Source organism: Hemitrygon akajei, chromosome 4 (assembly GCF_048418815.1).
Source record: "Hemitrygon akajei chromosome 4, sHemAka1.3, whole genome shotgun sequence".
Taxonomy (NCBI): domain Eukaryota; kingdom Metazoa; phylum Chordata; class Chondrichthyes; order Myliobatiformes; family Dasyatidae; genus Hemitrygon; species Hemitrygon akajei.
Genome location: NC_133127.1, coordinates 194,680,855 through 194,698,622, shown reverse-complemented (window position 1 = coordinate 194,698,622; position 17,768 = coordinate 194,680,855). Strand labels below are relative to the sequence as shown.

Genomic DNA, 17,768 nt, shown 5'->3' with positions numbered 1-17,768 from the left:
GACCAAAAGGGCAGAAGCAGAATTAGGCCATTCAGCCCATTGAGTCTGCTCTGCAATTCCATCATGGCTGATTTATTATCCCTCTGAAACCCATTTTCTTGTCCTCTCCCCATAACTTTTGATGCCATTACTAATCAAGACACCCTTGCAATACACTTTGGCACCAGCAGCATCACAGGAGTTGCCAGTGTAGGACTGTCTCAAGGACTCCAGCTCTGGAGTCTTCCCTCGAGGTTTACTCCCAAACCTTCCTCATGAGTGGGTACAGACGCAAGGTAGCGGAGGTTTGAGATCAGAGTTTTCCTTCTCCTAGATTAGCTGCATCTGCCCATAGTGACTGGATTAAGGCATCAGTAACCCGCCTTTGCCCCTTCTCCTGTCAGTAGAAACGGTTCCACCAGGCTTAGTAACTAAACCACATGTGAAAACCAGGAACTGGACTTGGTTGTCAGAGGCTATTAGAGACACACACCACTGCATTTAATAGGTAGTGGGAGCTAATCTCCATTACCACCCCAGCTATGACAACCTTAAGGAACCACCATCATCATTAAACACCAAGTGAGGTGACACTCCCCCCAGGAATGTCCCCTTCATTCCAATCACCATCTCTAGACCTGGACTAACATACTCAGCTTTCTCATCCCAGCTCGGTTGTATCTGAAATGTTAATGGTTTCTCTCTCCATGGATGCTGCCTGGCCGACCAGGTCATATAATATTCTGTCATCTTATCAGATTTCCAGCACCTGCAATAATTTTGATTTTGATTTGCCGTGGATATTTTTCCAGTGGTTATATAGCAGGAAACACATAGCAAATGGAGGTAATCAAAGTTCAAAGGTCAAAGTAAATTCACTATCAAAGCTCATACTGCCCATCCTGAGATTCGTTTTCTTATAGGTATTCACAGTAGTACATAGAAATAAAACAGATCTGGTTGCATTGTTATCGGAAGGATGTGGAAGCTTTAGAGAGGGTGCAGAGGAGATTTACCAGGATGCTGCCTAGATTAGAGAGCATGTCTTATGAGGAAAGGTTGAGCGAGCTGGTGCTTTTCTCCTTGGAGTGAAGGAAGATGAGAGGTGACTTGATAAGACTTGATACAAGATGATGAGAAGCATAGATCAAGTAGACAGCCAGAGACCTTTTCCCCAACAAGGCCTGAAATGGCTAATTGGTATCGCATAAATTGGGGGACCACTTCATCGAGCACCTCCGCACCATCGGCCACAGGCCAGACTTCCCAGTCACCAAACATTTTAATTCCCATTCCCATTCTGACGTGTCGAGCTATGGCTTCCTCTTGTATCAAGATGAAACTGCCTTCAGGGCAGAAAAGCAAAACCTTATAGTCCATTTGGGTACTCTCCAACTTGATGGCCTGAATGTCAATTTCTCCTTCCAGTGAACAGATTCCTCCCCCACCTCCTTGATTCTGCTCTCTGACCTTTTACATCTTCTCACCTGCCTATTCTTCCCCCGGGTGTCCTTCTCCTTTCTCCAGCCCTTGACCTTTCCCACCCACCTGGCTTCACCTATCACCTTCCAGCTGGCCTCTTTCCCTTCCCCACCTTTATATTCGGCATCTTCCCCCTTCCTTCTCAGTCCTGATGAAGAGTCCAAAATAAGCCCAAAATGTTGACTGTTTATTCTTTTCCTTAGATGCTCCCCGACCTGAAGAGTTCCTCCAGCATTTTGTGTGTGTTACATGATTTTAAGATGATCGGAGGAAAGTACAGGGGAGATGTCAGAGGTAGTTGTTTCTCTGCACTGGGAGTGGTGGGTGCGTGGAGCGCTCTGCCAGGTGTGGTGGCAGAAGCAGATACATTAGAGAGATTTAAGAAATTCAGACAGACACATGGGCAATAGAAAAATGGAGGGCTTTGTGCGACGGAAGGGTTAAATTGATCTTGGGGTAGGTTAAAAGTTTCGCACAACATAATGCGCAGAAGGGCTTGTGCTGTTCTATGTTCTGTGTTGTATGTTCTATGTCCTGTGTAAGCGACTGCATCAGGGCACAGATCGGGCACGCTCTCTCCTTGATTTCTGGAGCTTCCCTTGGACAGACACCTCAGTCAACAGACCTACCTCCTTGGGCATCTCCCTTGGGAAGAAGAAGTAAGGAAAGGAGAAGATGAGGACACAGCTGGCTGCCAAGAGGAAGCCTAACCACCAGGCCCCCAACCAGCGAGGGTCTCCAAACTTCAGATCAGTGTCCTCTGTAACAGAGAGAAAGCACAAAATAAGAATATAGAATGGAGAACAGTACAACACAGGAACAGGGCAAATTAAACTCATCTCTTCGGCCTGTACATGGTTTCTATCCATACTGCCCCTTCATATTCATCTGGTTATGTAAAAGCCTTATAAATAGCACGACTGTATCAGCTTTCATCTTCTGTGCTTCAGACTATGCTCTCTTCTCACTGCTGCCATCAGGAAGTACGTACAGGGGCATCGGGGCCCACCACAAGGTACAGCCACCAGGCTCCTGAACAAAGGTGATAACTTCACTCGCCCCATCTCTGAAATGTTCCCACAACCCATGGACTCACTTTCACGGATACTTCATCTCACATTCTTGATATTTATTATCTATTTTTATTTTTCTCAGCTCAAGCTGGTAAAACCCGAGGTACGGGCATAGCCAAGCACACTCATTTCTCAATTGCTGGGAACTTTCGGACTTTTCTCGTGGTGTTTAGTATTGTGGCTTTCTGATCATTGACACAGATATTACTGTGTAGCCTAATTGTTTGATGCTATTGTGTAGTCCTTTGGGATGACACCAGTCGTCGATATTACTATTGGGACAATGTTCATGTTCCAAACTCTTTCGATTTCCTCTTAATTCACACATATTCCTGGTGTTTTTCACTTACTGATTTCTGTAAGTTACGTGCGTTTGGAATGGATTTATCTATTAAATAAGTTGTTCTTGCTTGCTTATCCTATATCATTATATCCAAACGGCTATTATGGATTGTCGTATCTGTAATGACTGATCATCATTATTATTTCTGTTTTTTTTCTTTCTTTTTGTATTTGCATAGTGTCTTATGTACATTGGTCGTTGACTGTCCAGTGTCGGGTGTGGTCTTTCACCGATTCTGTTGTGCTTCTTTATAATTACCATGAATGCCGACTAGAAAATGAATCTCCGAGTTGTATATGGTGACATATATGACTTCGATAATAAATTTACTTTGAACTATTCATGAAATCCTGTTCCAGGCATCCACCCCTCACCATGTAAAAAAAAATTGCTCCATACATCTTTAAACTTTCCTCTTGGCACAGGACCCCTCAGTTAATGGTCAGGGTCCATGGCATAAAAAAGGTTGGGAACCTCCGACTTAGAGCCTCAGCCGTGAGGTCATCTTGGACACGGCGGTTTGTTGCAGCCTCACAGGAGAGAGAGCAGGGGACTACACCGGGCATGTTGGAATGGTGCTGGGTTGGGGGCTGGCCACTCCTGTTCATGCTGCTCTCCAGTGTTCGCTCAATACACCAACTCAGCTAGTCAGGCTCAGGCAGCATCGACAGAGAGGAAGGGTGAAGAAGCCAGAATAAGAAAGTGGTGAGGCAGGAGCACAAATTGGCAAATAACACACAGGAAATGCTGGAGGAACTCAGCAGATCAGGCAGCAGCCCCTGAAATGAAAAAACCATCAACGCTTCGAGCTGAGACCCTTCATCAGGATATTAAGTCAGTGCCCGGCCTGCTGAGATCCTCCAGCATTTTGTGTGTGTTGCACTGGCTGCCTGCTCATGCAGAATATCTTGTGTTTAAGATAGGCGAGACCAGGTGAGGGAGAAGATGGGTGAAAGGATGAAATAAGAGCCCGAAAGGGAAGAGGAAAAGGGCTGAAAAAGGAGGAATCCGATAGGAGAGATGAATGGACCATGAGAGAAAGGGAAACTCCATGGGAGGAGAACAAGAAGGAGTCAATGGGCAAGTGAGGAGAAGGGTGAGAGGGGAACGAGAGTGGAGAATGACTCGGGGGGGGGGGGGGGGAGAAACTACCACAAGTTAGAGAAATTGATTTTCAAGCCATCAGGTTGGAAACTGCCCCAGACGGAACATGAGGTGTTGCTCCTCCAACCAGAGAGTGGCCTCATCGTGGCAGCAGAGGCAGCCGTGGGCCAACGTGTCAGAACGGGAATGGAGAGTGGAACTGAAATGCTGACCGCCGGAAATCCTGCCTCTTGTGGCGGACAGACCGACGAATTCTTGGGAATGGCAGGAATGCAGATTTGAGATGTCAACCCAACCTCGTCAAACGGCTGTGCTGGCATTTATCACTGAATCGGAGCCAGTGCACGCGCAGTTGGGACTGAGTTCACCCCGTTAGTTATGGGTGAAGGCGGCAGGCAGAAACGCTCACCTGCTGATACCTTGTCAATGTCAATGAAGATGCGGAGAACAGATGCACCCAACACAAAGCCAAAGGCAGGACCCAGAACCGTCACTGCAAACAAAATCCCTGTGAATGGAAGAAGATTCAGAGTGAAGACCCACACTGTCCAAAGGAGCCTCCTTCAAATAAGGCAAAAGCAATGTCAGTATTTCCAGAGGACTGAAACGTAGATGTAATGCTGACGCTTTATAAGGCACTGGAGGGTATTATCAGCAGTTTGGGGCCCCTCTCTGAGAAAGGATGTGCTGGTATTGAAGAGGATCCATAGGAGGTTCATGAGAGAGATCCCAGAAATGAAAGGATTAACATACAAGGGGCGATTGATGGCTCTGGGCTTGTACTCACTGAAGTTTAGAAGAATGAGGGGCGATTTCACTGAAACCTAGTGTATGTTGAAAGGTCTGGATAGAGTGGATGTAGAGAGGTTGTTTCCTATAGTGGAGGAGCCTAGGACCAGAGGGCACAGCCTCAGAATAGAGGGACATCCATTTAGAACAGAGATGAGGAGGAATTTCTTTAGCCGGAGGGCGGTGACTCTGGGGAAATCATTGCCACGGGCGGCTGTGGAGCCCAAGTGAAAATGACCTACTGTGGGGTTTAGGAGGATGTTGCTGGGACAAACGGGTTTGAATTAAAGGGAGAGATTAGCCTGGCTATGCCGCTATACCTTGGAGAAGGCGAATACAACATTCAAGATTGTTTAATGGCATTTCCAGAATGCAAGTGTAAAGGAGAACAAAATAATTGTTACTCTGGATCCGATGCAGCTCAAAAAAAACACAATAAAATAAAGAACATAATAACTTTTAAAAACACAGTAAATACAAATACATAAGATAGCTTATACACACTGATTGATTGTACGTCCATTAAGTGACGCTAGGCACGGGAGTGTCTGTACGTAAGGCGACTCTGACAGGAAATGATAAAGTAGTGGTGGTTGGGGGTGTGGAGGGGTGGGTGAGTGGGTGGAGGTGTTGATCTGTAATCCTGGTGTGGATGCTACATTGCCTCCTCCCTGACAGGAGTGGGACAAACAGTCTGTGGGCAGAGTGGGTGGGATCCTTCATGATGTTACTGGCCCTTTTCCAGCATCTTTCTGTATATATGTCCTTGACGGTGGGTAGTCTGGTGCCGCTGAAGCTTTGGACAGTTTGACTGCCCGTTGTCGAGCCTCCTGTGCACCATAGTGTTGTTTCTGTACCGTGCAGTGACGGGTCTCTTTTTGACCTCCTCAGGGAAATAGCAATGTTGGTGAGCTTTCCTGATTGTGCAGGGTATGTTCTGGGACGATGAGAGGTCGTGTGAGATGTGCTGTCCCAGGAGCTTGAAGCTGTTCACAGTTTCCACTGCTTTGCCATCGAGGTAATGAGGGATGTGAGTGGTGTGTTTTCTCCTGAAGTCAATAACCATCTCCTTTGTCTTGTTGACACTGAGGAAGAGCCAATGAGAGGTGACCTTACATTTAAAACTATGAGAGGCATAGATGAAGTGGTCAGTGGCAGTCTTGTCCCCAGGGTAGGGGAGTCCAAAACCTGAGGAACTTAAGTTAAGAGTGAGAGGAGAAAGATCTGAAAGGAACCTGAGGGACAATATTTTCATGCGGGGAGTGGTGAGTATATGGAACGAGCTGCCAGAGGAAGTGGTTAAGACAGAGACTGGAGTATCATTTAAGAAGCTCTCAGAAACATGGAAGGGTGGGTTTGGAGGGATACAGGCCAAATGCAGGAAATCAGGTGGGGGCTGTGGTTGGGCCAAATGACCTGTATCTGCATGATGTTGCTCTGCGACTATATGATTGAAGTAGTGGAGAGGTGATAGAGACCCACCTCCGACTTACCAAGATACAGTGGTGAATTCCTGTTGCTGGCATAGTCATCCACGTACGATATCCCGAAGGGCTGGATGGGGACTCCACCGACGCCCAACAACAGCTGTCCGACCATCAGGAGGGACAACATGTAGTGGTCACTTTGAACAGTGCCCATCTCACAGGTCTTGTTCTTCAGTTGCTGAGCCGTTGACGCCAACTGGCAGGTATCGGTAACAACGTCAGTATGGTCTGGGGTAGAACAGGCAATTTATAGTAAACCAGATACCCCGAGTTCCCTCCTCTCTGCAGCATATGGAGGCTCTCACTCAACAGGTACACAGATGTGGCCAGAGTTGGACTTGCACAATGAGCAGTTCAGCTCTGAGGTGTGTGGTTCTACAAACGTATCTGAGAATACTGCTCCATAATTCCTTGAAAGTGGCATCACAGGTAGCTAGAGTTGTAAAGAAAGCTTTTGGCACCTTGGCCTTCATAAATGAAAGTGTTGAGTACAGGACTTGTGATGTTACGTTGAAGTTGTAGGAAACATTGGTGAGGCCAAATTTTGAACTTTGTGAGCAGTTCTGGTCACCTCCCGACAGGAAATATATTAATAAGAATGAAAGAGTGCAGAGAAAATTTACAAGGATGTTGCTAAGAGTTGAGGACCTGAGTTATAGGGAAAGGTTGAATAAGTGTAACGCACTGTAATGTTTCACTGCTAATGTAATGGTTTCTCTGCAGCAGCGATGTTTGGGTTATGACGAGAGATAACAGGGCTTTGGAATGTGGGACTATCCAATGAGAGGGATGTTGCTCTTTCTTGCGGGAGCAGGAATTTCGCGGTCCTTATGCTGGGGAGAGATGAGAGAAGGCGCGAATGGAGAGGGTTGGTAGACCACTGGATGGAGTGGACTTGGAGCGAGGGTTCGTAGGCCAGTGACACTCGGAGGAGGTCGGCGCGAACGGCCTTATCAGTGAGCTCCGAAGTTGCGCGATAGACTGTGTAATGAGAATGGGCTCTCCTCTTTCTCTTTACTAACCATATAGTCAAATTAAGAATTATAAACCTCAATCGTTTAATTGCATATTGTGTACTGTTTGTTATTTCATGGTGCTGATTTGTAACAGGAGGCACATCACGCAGCATCCACACAAAAAAGATTTCTTAAGTTTGGCTGGGCCAAGGACTGAGATTAAGCCACTAGCCGAACCGAGAATTATATAGGTTAGGACTTTATTCCCCAGAGTGTAGGAGACTGAAGGGAGATTTTATAGAGGCATACTAAATTCCGAGGGGTATAGATAGGGTGAATGTAACCAGGTTTTCTCCACTGAGATTTGGTGTCTATCAACTAGAGGTCATGGGTTAAGGGTGAAAGGTGAAATGTTTAAGGGGAACCTGATGGGGGGGGGGGGGGAACTTCTTCACTCAGAGGGTGGTGAGAGTGTGGATCAGAAGCTGAGTCACTGAATCTATTCAGGTCCAGGGGCTTGGTGTGAAGCCACCAGCTGGTCCCTGCACATCGGCAAAACTAAAGCTGTTCATTGACCTCAGGAAGCAGTGAGGTGCAAATGCCCTTCTCCGAGGTGGAGAAAGATTCGTAGAGAGACAGAAAAGTACAGTGACATGCCCTTCAGCCCATCTAGATAGTTGTTAACTTCAAGTTCACGGGTATGAATGTCACCAGCATCTTGTTCTGGTCCAGCCACGTAGATAATACGGACAAGAGAGCAGACCAGTGTCCCTACTTCCTCAGAAATTCAGCAGATCCCCATTAACCGTCATCGTCGGTACACTACAGCATTGTAAGACCGCAGGAAAGTGTAGACAGTTGTGGACACAGCTCAGCGCGCCACAGGAACCAGACTTCCCTCCACGGACTCTGTCTCCACTTCTCAGTATAGCACTCAACATCATCAAAGACCACACCACCTCGGATATCGTCGCTTCTCCCCCACACCACCCCCTCCCATCGGGCAGAAGATGCAAAGGCCAATAAGCACATACCCAAGTTAATTTGTCAGATCTACAGTAACCCCAAGCTCAAAATCTCTCCCTTGCTTCTTTGTTGTTGCAGTCAAGTTGCTTCCCATAGGGTCAAGGAGGATGGGAACAGGCCCTTCGGCCCACTGAAACTGTGATATCCCCCACCCATTTACACTGATCCCATTTTATTCCTTCCCACGTTCCCATCAGCACCCCACCGCTCCAAGATTCTACCCCTCACACACACTCTAGAGGGAAATTAATAGCGGCCAATTAATCCACTGAGTCAGCATGACATCGGCATTTTCTGAGATAGAGATTCAGCACAGAACAGGCCTTTCCAACCCATTCAGCCATGCCACCAAACAGCATACCGATTTAACCCAACCCTAACCACAGGACAATTTACAATGACCAATCAACCTACTGATAATGTAATGGAAGTACTGTCTTATTCCCCTTTACGGCTAAAGGATTTTTTGGTGCATTATTGTTCCCCTTTTAAAGCTAAATCGTTGCTAGCTGGTCTGCTGAAATGGCAAATTCGAGTTAGTCACATATGTGAAGTATGGCAGACCATATTGGTCCCTTTTTGTTTAAGATTGTTCCTGCTTTACAATTAACTTGCTTTATAATTAACCTGCGGTCGAAACAGTCTGAGCAGGCTTGGCACCTAGATCCGCATGCGAGGATGGACAAATATGGACTCTTTGCTGTGTTGCTTGCTTAAGGGGAAGTAACTCAAAAGCTGTTGTAACTTAGAAATTCTGCAAAATACCTGTATAAAAGGAATGGTATCTGTAAGGTAGAGATCCTAGGACAGGGGTGCGGTCGGCACGAGGGTGATTCTTGCCTACTGTAGGTCTCTGATCTCTCGCTGGCTGAAGTCGCAATAAAGAAGAAACAGTTGATTGAAATTATACGGTGTCTGACTTGACTTAATTCCACATCTGGTGCGGTCACTTGGATCCCAACATAGGGAACGTCTCTCTGGGCTGAATAAGTGACAGGGGGCTTGAATCGAACACAATTTGATTTACCTCTGGCTACTCCTTGTGCCCCTCACCCATTGAGACTGGTACCTTGATGGGATCAGACGACCAGTTTGAAGACAAGAGACAAGGTAAGAGATTGTTTTTGAGGCTGTTGCGGGTGACACTAGAAATGTTAAGATAAATGAGCATATGTCTCAGGAAGATGTGGCCGGTTGAAATTTAAAGACACTAGATACGGCCGGTTGGAATTTAATGAGACAAGTTCAGGATAAAGGAGGGAAGGCCTCCAGAGTATGTGAGAGTTGGGTTTTTTTTTCCGCGAGTATTAACGGAAAATAGGCTAGCAGTTTTTGTGAGGATTAAAGGCTATGGGTGACCATGGGTATTCTGTATTGTTCCTAAGGAGTCGGGACAGGGGACTCCGGTCAGGAGAGGCAGCCACCACTACCTGACGGATTTGACCATATCCGCTGCCTCCTGATAATATGGCTGGCTGAAATTGATTAAGGGGGAGGCAGGCTGGCTAAATTTCCCACCCAGTGGCACAAATAGTGACTGTTTTTTTTTAGTTTCTGCCTAGGCCCTTGTGTTGTGTATTTTGTGCCCATAAGCTGTTTGCCTCGTTGGTTTGTCAGTGTTTTGTGTATTTGTGATTTTAGCTGCTTGCTTTGCTTTGGTCAATGTGGGTTGTTTTTAAATGTGCTATATAAATGAACTTGACTTGACCTCACGATAAATAAAAATAACTGGCAACACAATAAGGGCAATAATGGGACAGGCCCTTGATACAGCTGGAAAGGGAACTCCCTTCCAGAGTATGTGCGAAAAATTACCTAATTCAGAGGATGATTGTGAAGACTAAGTTTTGCACTTACTAATCAGTTGGGATCTGATATTTGGCCCCCAGGGGGATCTTAGGATATAGAGTCATGTGAACAAGCGGTTGGTTTAATTTGGAAAAGGGGCTGTGGGAAAAAGTGGAAGTCCGTGATCAAGGAGTGGAAAGACAAGGCAGATGTAGAATGGAATAATACCTCACTGGCCAGTTGGTGGAATAATGCCTGTGGTAGGGGGATAGAAGTATGTAGGTCTGATGGAACTCCCAAAGGTTGGGTGACCCTCAAAGCTGAATGTGAATGGGTAGATGGGAAAAGGACGAGCAGCGGAGGCAACAGAAGGCTGAAGTGGATAGGAAGGAAGGAAGGAAGGAAGGAAGGAAGGAAGGGCTGAGACTGCGGCACTGCAAGGTAAAACAGAAAGGGTCCCGGGATCCTGACCCAATGTCTGGCATACCGACCCTGCCTGGAGACTCAGAGAATGAAACAGATGAGGAGTGGGGGACCCCTCCTAGAATCCCGATACCCCCGGGCCCATCTTTACGCCCGCCTGCCCCCCCATCCACCTCCTCCACCTTAAAATGAGGAGTACCATGAAACTTTAGAGGAGCGAATAAAATTGAATCCAAGAAATAGGGGGCGTGAAGAAATTCAGAACAGCGGTCGGAAGGGAGAAGAGGCAGAACTTACTCGGCAGGTGGAGGAGGTCCAGATTAGCCCCCCAGGGCAACACCTGATTTCACAATCTCGAGCAGGAGCACCAGGAAATAATGAAACACCTATTGAGGTTTATGTCCCTTGGAGACCCCAAGAAATGATCATGATAATGAATCAAGCTCCAGACCGAAAGGAAAATCCAGCTCAGTTTGCCCGGTATGTCCGGAGTACTATTCAAAAGTATGGGGCCGCTACGAAAGACTTATTTGGGTTATGTTGTATGATCCTATCCCCAAAAGAAAAAGGTAAATGGTTGGAACAAATGAGTGATGATACAGGACCAGTTCGAACTCATGAGGATTTGGAACAAAAGGTCGCTAATGATGATTAACCCTTTGATTCAAGCACTGGAGCACACCCTTCAGCAACCAGTAAATAGTGATAGGGTGCTGGAATGCAAGCCCAAACCTGGAGAGACGGGAAGCGAGTATTGGAACGTTTTGTTGCCTGTTACGGGACCTTTGCTGGTGATTCCGCTTTCAATCAAGGACAAGATTCGCCCCTGTTTAATGCAGTGTTACTGCAGTGTTTTCCTCCTAGTGTTGCAGATATGATTCGGACTAACAACATGGACCGGTCCGACAATACTCGAACTCAGATGAGACGGGCTGTTGTCCATTATTGGAATGGTCAGAGTGAGTCTAAATCACGATCTAAACCTTAGGTGAAGACTGAATACGTCCAACGACCTCGAAGGCAGAAGGTAGGGTGGCAAGGAGATCCCTCGGAGGAACCCGGGAATCCTGACCAGAGATACCCCACCATTCCCCAACCCTGACGTGGCAGACTGGGGGTCAATATACTGGATGGGATAAGTACCTTCACGGAGGGAAGAATCTACCTCAGGGACCAATTCAGCAGAACCCACCCACTAACCCCTTTCAGCCAGGAACCGAGGAAGACCTAATCGTAGATCTGGGCCACACAGAACCAGACCCCAGACGCCTAGAGGGGTGCCTCAACCCAGGGCAATAGGTGGGCCCTGTTTAAATTGCAGAAGATATGGTCATTGGAGGGCAAATTGCCCCTATCAATCAAGGACAGAATCCCCTCCCCATGGACCACCTCAACGCCCATTCACTGTGAATAATCCCCACAGCTGGGGCTGAGGGACCTTCCCTACACCTTACCCGTGTTATTGGAAAGGTGAACGGGACTTGCTATTGTCGAACTGGAGGGAATGAAAGGACATTTCTGGGAAGTAGCACTTGTACAGAGGTTAAGACAGGACCCCCTCTCCATATGCCACTAATGGGACCTATTGGGTACGTGGTAGAAAGGCATATCCCTTTGGTGATGAGGGGATAAACACGGCAGATGATTGAACGGGATGTTGCTATTTGGCCTATATAGTGCCCTCTACATATTCACTATAACATTACTCAGTTTCAGCGACAGTAGGGAGGAATTACAGAGAATGAAAGATTTTGGATGAAAGCATTTCCCGCTTATGGGGCAGCTCTAAACCTCACAAACAACAGTCCACTTGGCAGCCGCATTGGAGGAATTGGCAAATGGCACCACAAAGATTTTAACTATGTTCAGACTGAGATTACAGACTTGACTGCTGAGATAATAGCCTTAAGGATGGTAGTTTTACAGAATACGATGGCTTTGGATTTATTGCTAGCAGAAAAAGGAGGGACTTGCGCCGTTATAGGGAAGGAACGTTGTACGTACATTCCTGACGTGGCCTCTAATATCACAGACCTGGCTCAGCACATCACTCAGGAGATTTGGGAAATTAAAGGAATTGGAGGAAGGATGCATGGGTTTACTGATGGAAAGGGAATGTGGCCTTGGCCTTTTAACCTTCTTGGAGATTCCTGGGGAATATTTTTATGTGTGATAATGATAATAGTTTTAATTGAAATAGCAGCAATTTTTGCAAGGTGCGCCATAGCATGTTGTAAGCGGGATGGGTTGTTTTAAAATTTATCATCCAATGATAAAAAGGAGGGAATGATAATGTAATGGAGGTACTGTCTTATTCCTTTTTACGGCTGAGGGATCTTTTGGTGCATTATTGTCCTCTTTTAAGGCTAAAAGGTTGCTAGCTGTTCTGCTGAAATGGCAAATTTGAGTTAGTCACATATGTGAAGTATGGCAGACTGTATTGTTCACTTTTTGCTTAAGATTGTTCCTACTTTATAATTAACTGTCTAAACTGTCCGAGCAGGCTTTGCACCTAGATCCACATGCGAGGATGGACAAAGATGGACCCTCTGCTGTGCTGATTGCTTAAGGGGAAGTAACTCAAAAGCTGTTGTAACTGTTCTGCAAAATACCTGTATAAAAGGGAGGATGGTATCTGTAAGGTAGAGATCCTAGGACAGGGGTGCGGTCGGCAAGAGGGTGATTCTTGCCCACTGTAGATCTCGGCTCTCTCGCCGGCTGAAGTCGCAATAAGAAGAAAAGGTTGATTGAAATTATACGGTGCCTGACTTGACTTAAAAAAATGTTGAATTTCCCCATGGGGATGAATAAAGTATCTATCTATCACCTATCTATCTACTACTATCCGGTACGTCCTTGGGCTTGTGGGAGGAAACCGGAGCATCCCAAGGAAACCCAGGTGCACATGGGGAGAAATGTACTTACAGAGGACAGTGCAGCTGAACTCTGAACTCCAGCACCCCAAGCTGTAACTATGTCCATAAGACCTAGGAGCCTAATTAGGCCATTCAGCCCATCGAGTCTGCTCCGCCATTCCATCATGGCTGATCCCAGATCCCACTCAACCGTATACACCTGCCTTCTCGCCAGATCCTTTGATGCCCTGACCGGTTTGGAAACAATCAACTTCTAACTACTATGCTACCGTGGCGACCCGTGGGATGTGGGAGGAAACTGGAGCATTGAGGGGAAGGCTAGGTAGTCACAGAGAAAGCATGCAAACTCCACACACTAACAACGCCCAAGATTGGGATTTGAACCCGAACCACTGGTGCCACTGCTATAGTTCCTCGTTTTCCAGTGGAATTCTGCCCAGTCATTGAATCCCTCTCCAGAAAACAAGCAAGTGTGGAGGGAGGAGATACTCACTTGAGACAGTGCGGTCGTACGTGTAGCGACCCATGAGGAAGTGGGGAAGGGACATGGTGAAGGCAGCCACACTGACCACGATCCCTCCACAGCCAATCAGCCGTGGCCGGTGAACCCGGCTCCCAAAGTAACTGATGAAGATGATGAACGCTGTGCTTCCAATCTGAAACAACAGAACAGAAAGAAAAAAATGACATCTAGAGAAGGTGTTTAAAAGACTCGCCGGAACATCGGAGGGCTTGAGTCACAAGGAGAGACTGGACGGGCCGGGACAGTATTCCCTGGAGTGAAGGAGGCCGAGGGACAGGTAGAATGGATAATGGATGAAGGATTACATTTAACGTGACAGGCACATCGAAATACTCAGTGTACAGGGTGTGCTGGGGGCAGCCCGCAAGTATCACCACGCTTCTGGCGCCAGCAAAGCATGCCCTCAACTCCCTAACCCCAACTCATACGCGCGTGGGCTGTGGGAGGAAGCCAGAGCACTGGGAGGAAACCCACGTGGTAATGGGAAGAACGTGCAAACTCCTTAGAGCATATATGTCAAACTCAAGGCCCGCGGGCCAAATCCGGCCCGCGGTGGAATTATCTTTGGCCCGCGAGATAATATCTAATTACTATTAAAGCTGGCCCCAGTAATCGAAGCGCCTATGGCGTATGATATGGCTAACGCTGAGTTTATTCAGGTACCAGGTTTTCAGGGTTTTTAGTGTTTATTCGGCAGTCTTGCTCGGCAGTCTTCTTCATAAGAAACGGAATTTGCAAAGTGAAACACTTTGTAGTTATAGCAGAGACTGAGACACATGAGAGCAGGCTGAAAAAACGGAGGCAACGAAAGCTGCGTTCGCACGCGTCCGACCGATCCGGCCCGCATGAAGCTGCATTTTGCTCAATCCGGCCCGTGTCCTAAAATGAGTTTGACACCCCTGCTTTAGAGACAGCAGAGGGAACTGAACCCCGGCCATACAGCTGCCACTGTAGAACGCTGCACTAACCGTAACCGTGCCACCTTCCACCCAATTAGCTTGTGCTAAACAAGATGCCTACCTACGGCCATCTCATTTGCCTGCATTTAGAGTCATTGAAAAGTTTGGCACAGAAACAGACCCTTTAGCCCATCTAGATTGTGTCGAGCCATCTAAACCGTCTACTCCCATCGTCCTGCACCAGGATCATAGCCCTTTATAAAAGGTACCTTGTAAGCTTTCATGTTTTATTGTCTTACAGCATTGAATTACAATGGATTTAGTTTGGCTTTTGTTGACACCGATCAACTTCCAATTCAAAGTGAAAACAGATCTCGACAAAATGATCTAAATTAATTACAAATATAAAACACAAAATAATTGATAGTACACCCCCATATTGGTGTCATCACAAACTTGCTGATCCAGCTAGCCACATTACCATTCAGATCATTGATATAGATGACAAAAGAAACAGGCCCAGCACTGATCCCTGCGGCACACCACTAGCTACAGGCTTCCAGTCAGAGAGGCAACCATCTACTACCACTCTCTGGCTTCTCCCACTAAGCCAATGTCTAATCTGATTTACTATCTCATCTTGAATGCCAAGCAACTGAACCTTCTTGGCCAGTCTCCCAGGCGGGACCCTGTCAAATGCCTTACTAAATCTATGCAGACAGCATCCACTGCCTTGCCTTCATCAACTTTCCTGGTAACTTCCCTGAAAAACTATAAGATTGGTTAGACACGACCTATTAGGCATGAAGCCACACTGACTATCCTTAATCAGTCCATGTTTATTCAAATATTCATATATCTGATCCCTTAAAATACCCTCCAATAATTTTCCCACTTCTGATGTCAAACTCAACGGCCTATATTTTCCTGGTTTATTCTTACAGCCTTTCTTAATGAGCAGAAACACGTTAGTTATCCTCCGATCCTCTGGTACCTCCCCTGTGGCTAAGGATGATTTCTGATCCACATACCTGTCCAAAGATCTCTTAAATATTGTAATTGTACCTGCCCTGACCACTTCCTTTGGGGGCTTGTTCCATATGCCTATAACCCGCCGTGTGAAAGATTTGCCCCTTGGGGTCCCTTGTAAATCCTTCCCCTCAGCATAAATCATGCTTTGGACTCCAAAATCTTGTTGGGACCCTGGGAAAAGACTGTAGTTAATCACCATTCTGATTTTCCTCACGATTTCATTAACTTTTTAATGGTTATCCTTCAGCTTCTTACACTGAGGCTGGGTGAGACTAGAACTAGAGGTCATAGGTTAAGGGTGAACCATTTAAGGGAAGCTGAGGGGAAACTTCTTCACTCAGAGGGTGGTGAGAGTGTGGAACAGGCTGCCAGCACAAGTGGTGGATGCGAGTTCAATTTCAAAATTTTTGGATAGGTACATGGACGGGAAGTGTATGGAGGGGTAGGGTCCAGGTGCAGGTCGATGGCACTAAACAGAATAAGGGCTCGTCATGAAGGGCCTGTTTCTGTGCCGTGGTGCTCTTTGGCTCCATGACTTGGAGACCAGAGTCCAACACAAAAAGCTTACGTCTTCTGAACTGGCAGCGTGCAGACTGAAGACAAGGAGGAAATAATTATTGCTGATCCTTTTGCCAATTATAACTTAACTTGGCAGCTGTCAACACAGATTATCTGTAATTATTAAACTGCATTGAAGTAAGCCGAGGCTGCACAAAAAATAAACTGAGCTATGATGTTTGTTTGGCAGATGCTGGAATGCTGTCAATTATTTCCAGCGTGGGGAATTTTCAGTCAGATTACTATTACAAACAAATCGCTCCGACTTTTAAACTGGAGAAGTTGCCTTCAAAACTGACATATATTTATTATTTATTTAGAGAGCGAGCGTGGACCAGGCCTTCCAGCCCAACAAACTTGACCGTCCAGCATCCCCCCCCCCACCCCCTTTTTAACCCTAGCCTAATCACAGGGCAATTTACAATGACTAACCAAGCTACTAACCAGTATGTTTTCAGAATATGGGAGGAAACCGGAACCCCCGGAGGAATCCCATGCCCTCACGGGCAGGAACGTACAAACACCTCGCAGATATCGTCGGAACTGAACTCCAAACTCTGACACCCTGAGCTGTAATAGCGTGGTGCTAACTGCTACGCTACTGTGGCGCCCAGGAGCGAACTTGTAGACCACAGCACGTGTCCTGTGATGACACTCAGATGGCGACGGGATGGCACATGGAGAAAGACAGACCGGCTGGTCAAGTGGTGCCGCGCCAACATCCTTACACTCAGTATCAACAGGACCAAGGACGTGATTGTGAACTTCAGGAAGGAGAAGTCAGGAGAACACACACCAATCCTCACTGAGGGGTCAACAGTGGAAAGGGTGAATGGCTTCAACGTCTCAGAGCAGGGGTCACCAACCCTTTTTGCACCGCAGACTGGTTTAATATTGACAATATTCTTGCAGACTGGCCGATAGGGGTGTTAATCATGACTGGAATAGAGGTGATAAGTGAACTATAAGTCACTTCTAAGTGGCTAATACACTCAATTTTGTTTCTAAAAGGGTTTATCTAAGGAATTTAATATTAAACACAGAGCGCATATTTTCCTCACATGAACATAGTGATAAGTCAATTATAACTCACTTATAAGTCAATAACATCATAACATTTTAAGTAATGTTTGGATATTAAACACACAGCGCATATTTTCCTCGCATGAACATATAAAATCATTGCAACACACCAGTGAGAGGACAAGGTCAGGGCCGGAGGTCCCCGTACTGGGTAAGAGAATGACCGACTGAGTAAGGAGTGCGACAGGGCGTGTGCTTGCCCCCCTTGTAGGTAGGTAGGATCTATCGGCCGACAAAAGTTTGGCTCAAGGATGACTTTCAGTAGATCGCAGTGAGGTAGCTGCTCTGCTACTTATGAAACACTGAGCCCGAATTAGGTTGTCTGCCAATATCTTGGCACCGGGTGC

General features: G+C 46.6%; 1 protein-coding gene across 2 annotated transcripts in view; it reads right to left on the bottom strand.

The window, feature by feature from the left end:
• The window catches only part of slco2b1 (solute carrier organic anion transporter family, member 2B1), a 107,527-nt gene that overhangs the window by 44,704 nt on the left and 45,055 nt on the right, over window positions 1-17,768 (bottom strand). For both annotated transcript variants that reach the window (XM_073044317.1, XM_073044316.1), the window contains 4 exons: window positions 13,820-13,982; window positions 6,264-6,485; window positions 4,391-4,489; window positions 2,091-2,221 (listed from right to left, as the gene is read on the bottom strand). In XM_073044317.1, coding sequence (XP_072900418.1) covers window positions 2,091-2,221; window positions 4,391-4,489; window positions 6,264-6,485; window positions 13,820-13,982 — 615 coding nt within the window. The remainder of the gene's footprint in view (window positions 1-2,090; window positions 2,222-4,390; window positions 4,490-6,263; window positions 6,486-13,819; window positions 13,983-17,768) is intronic.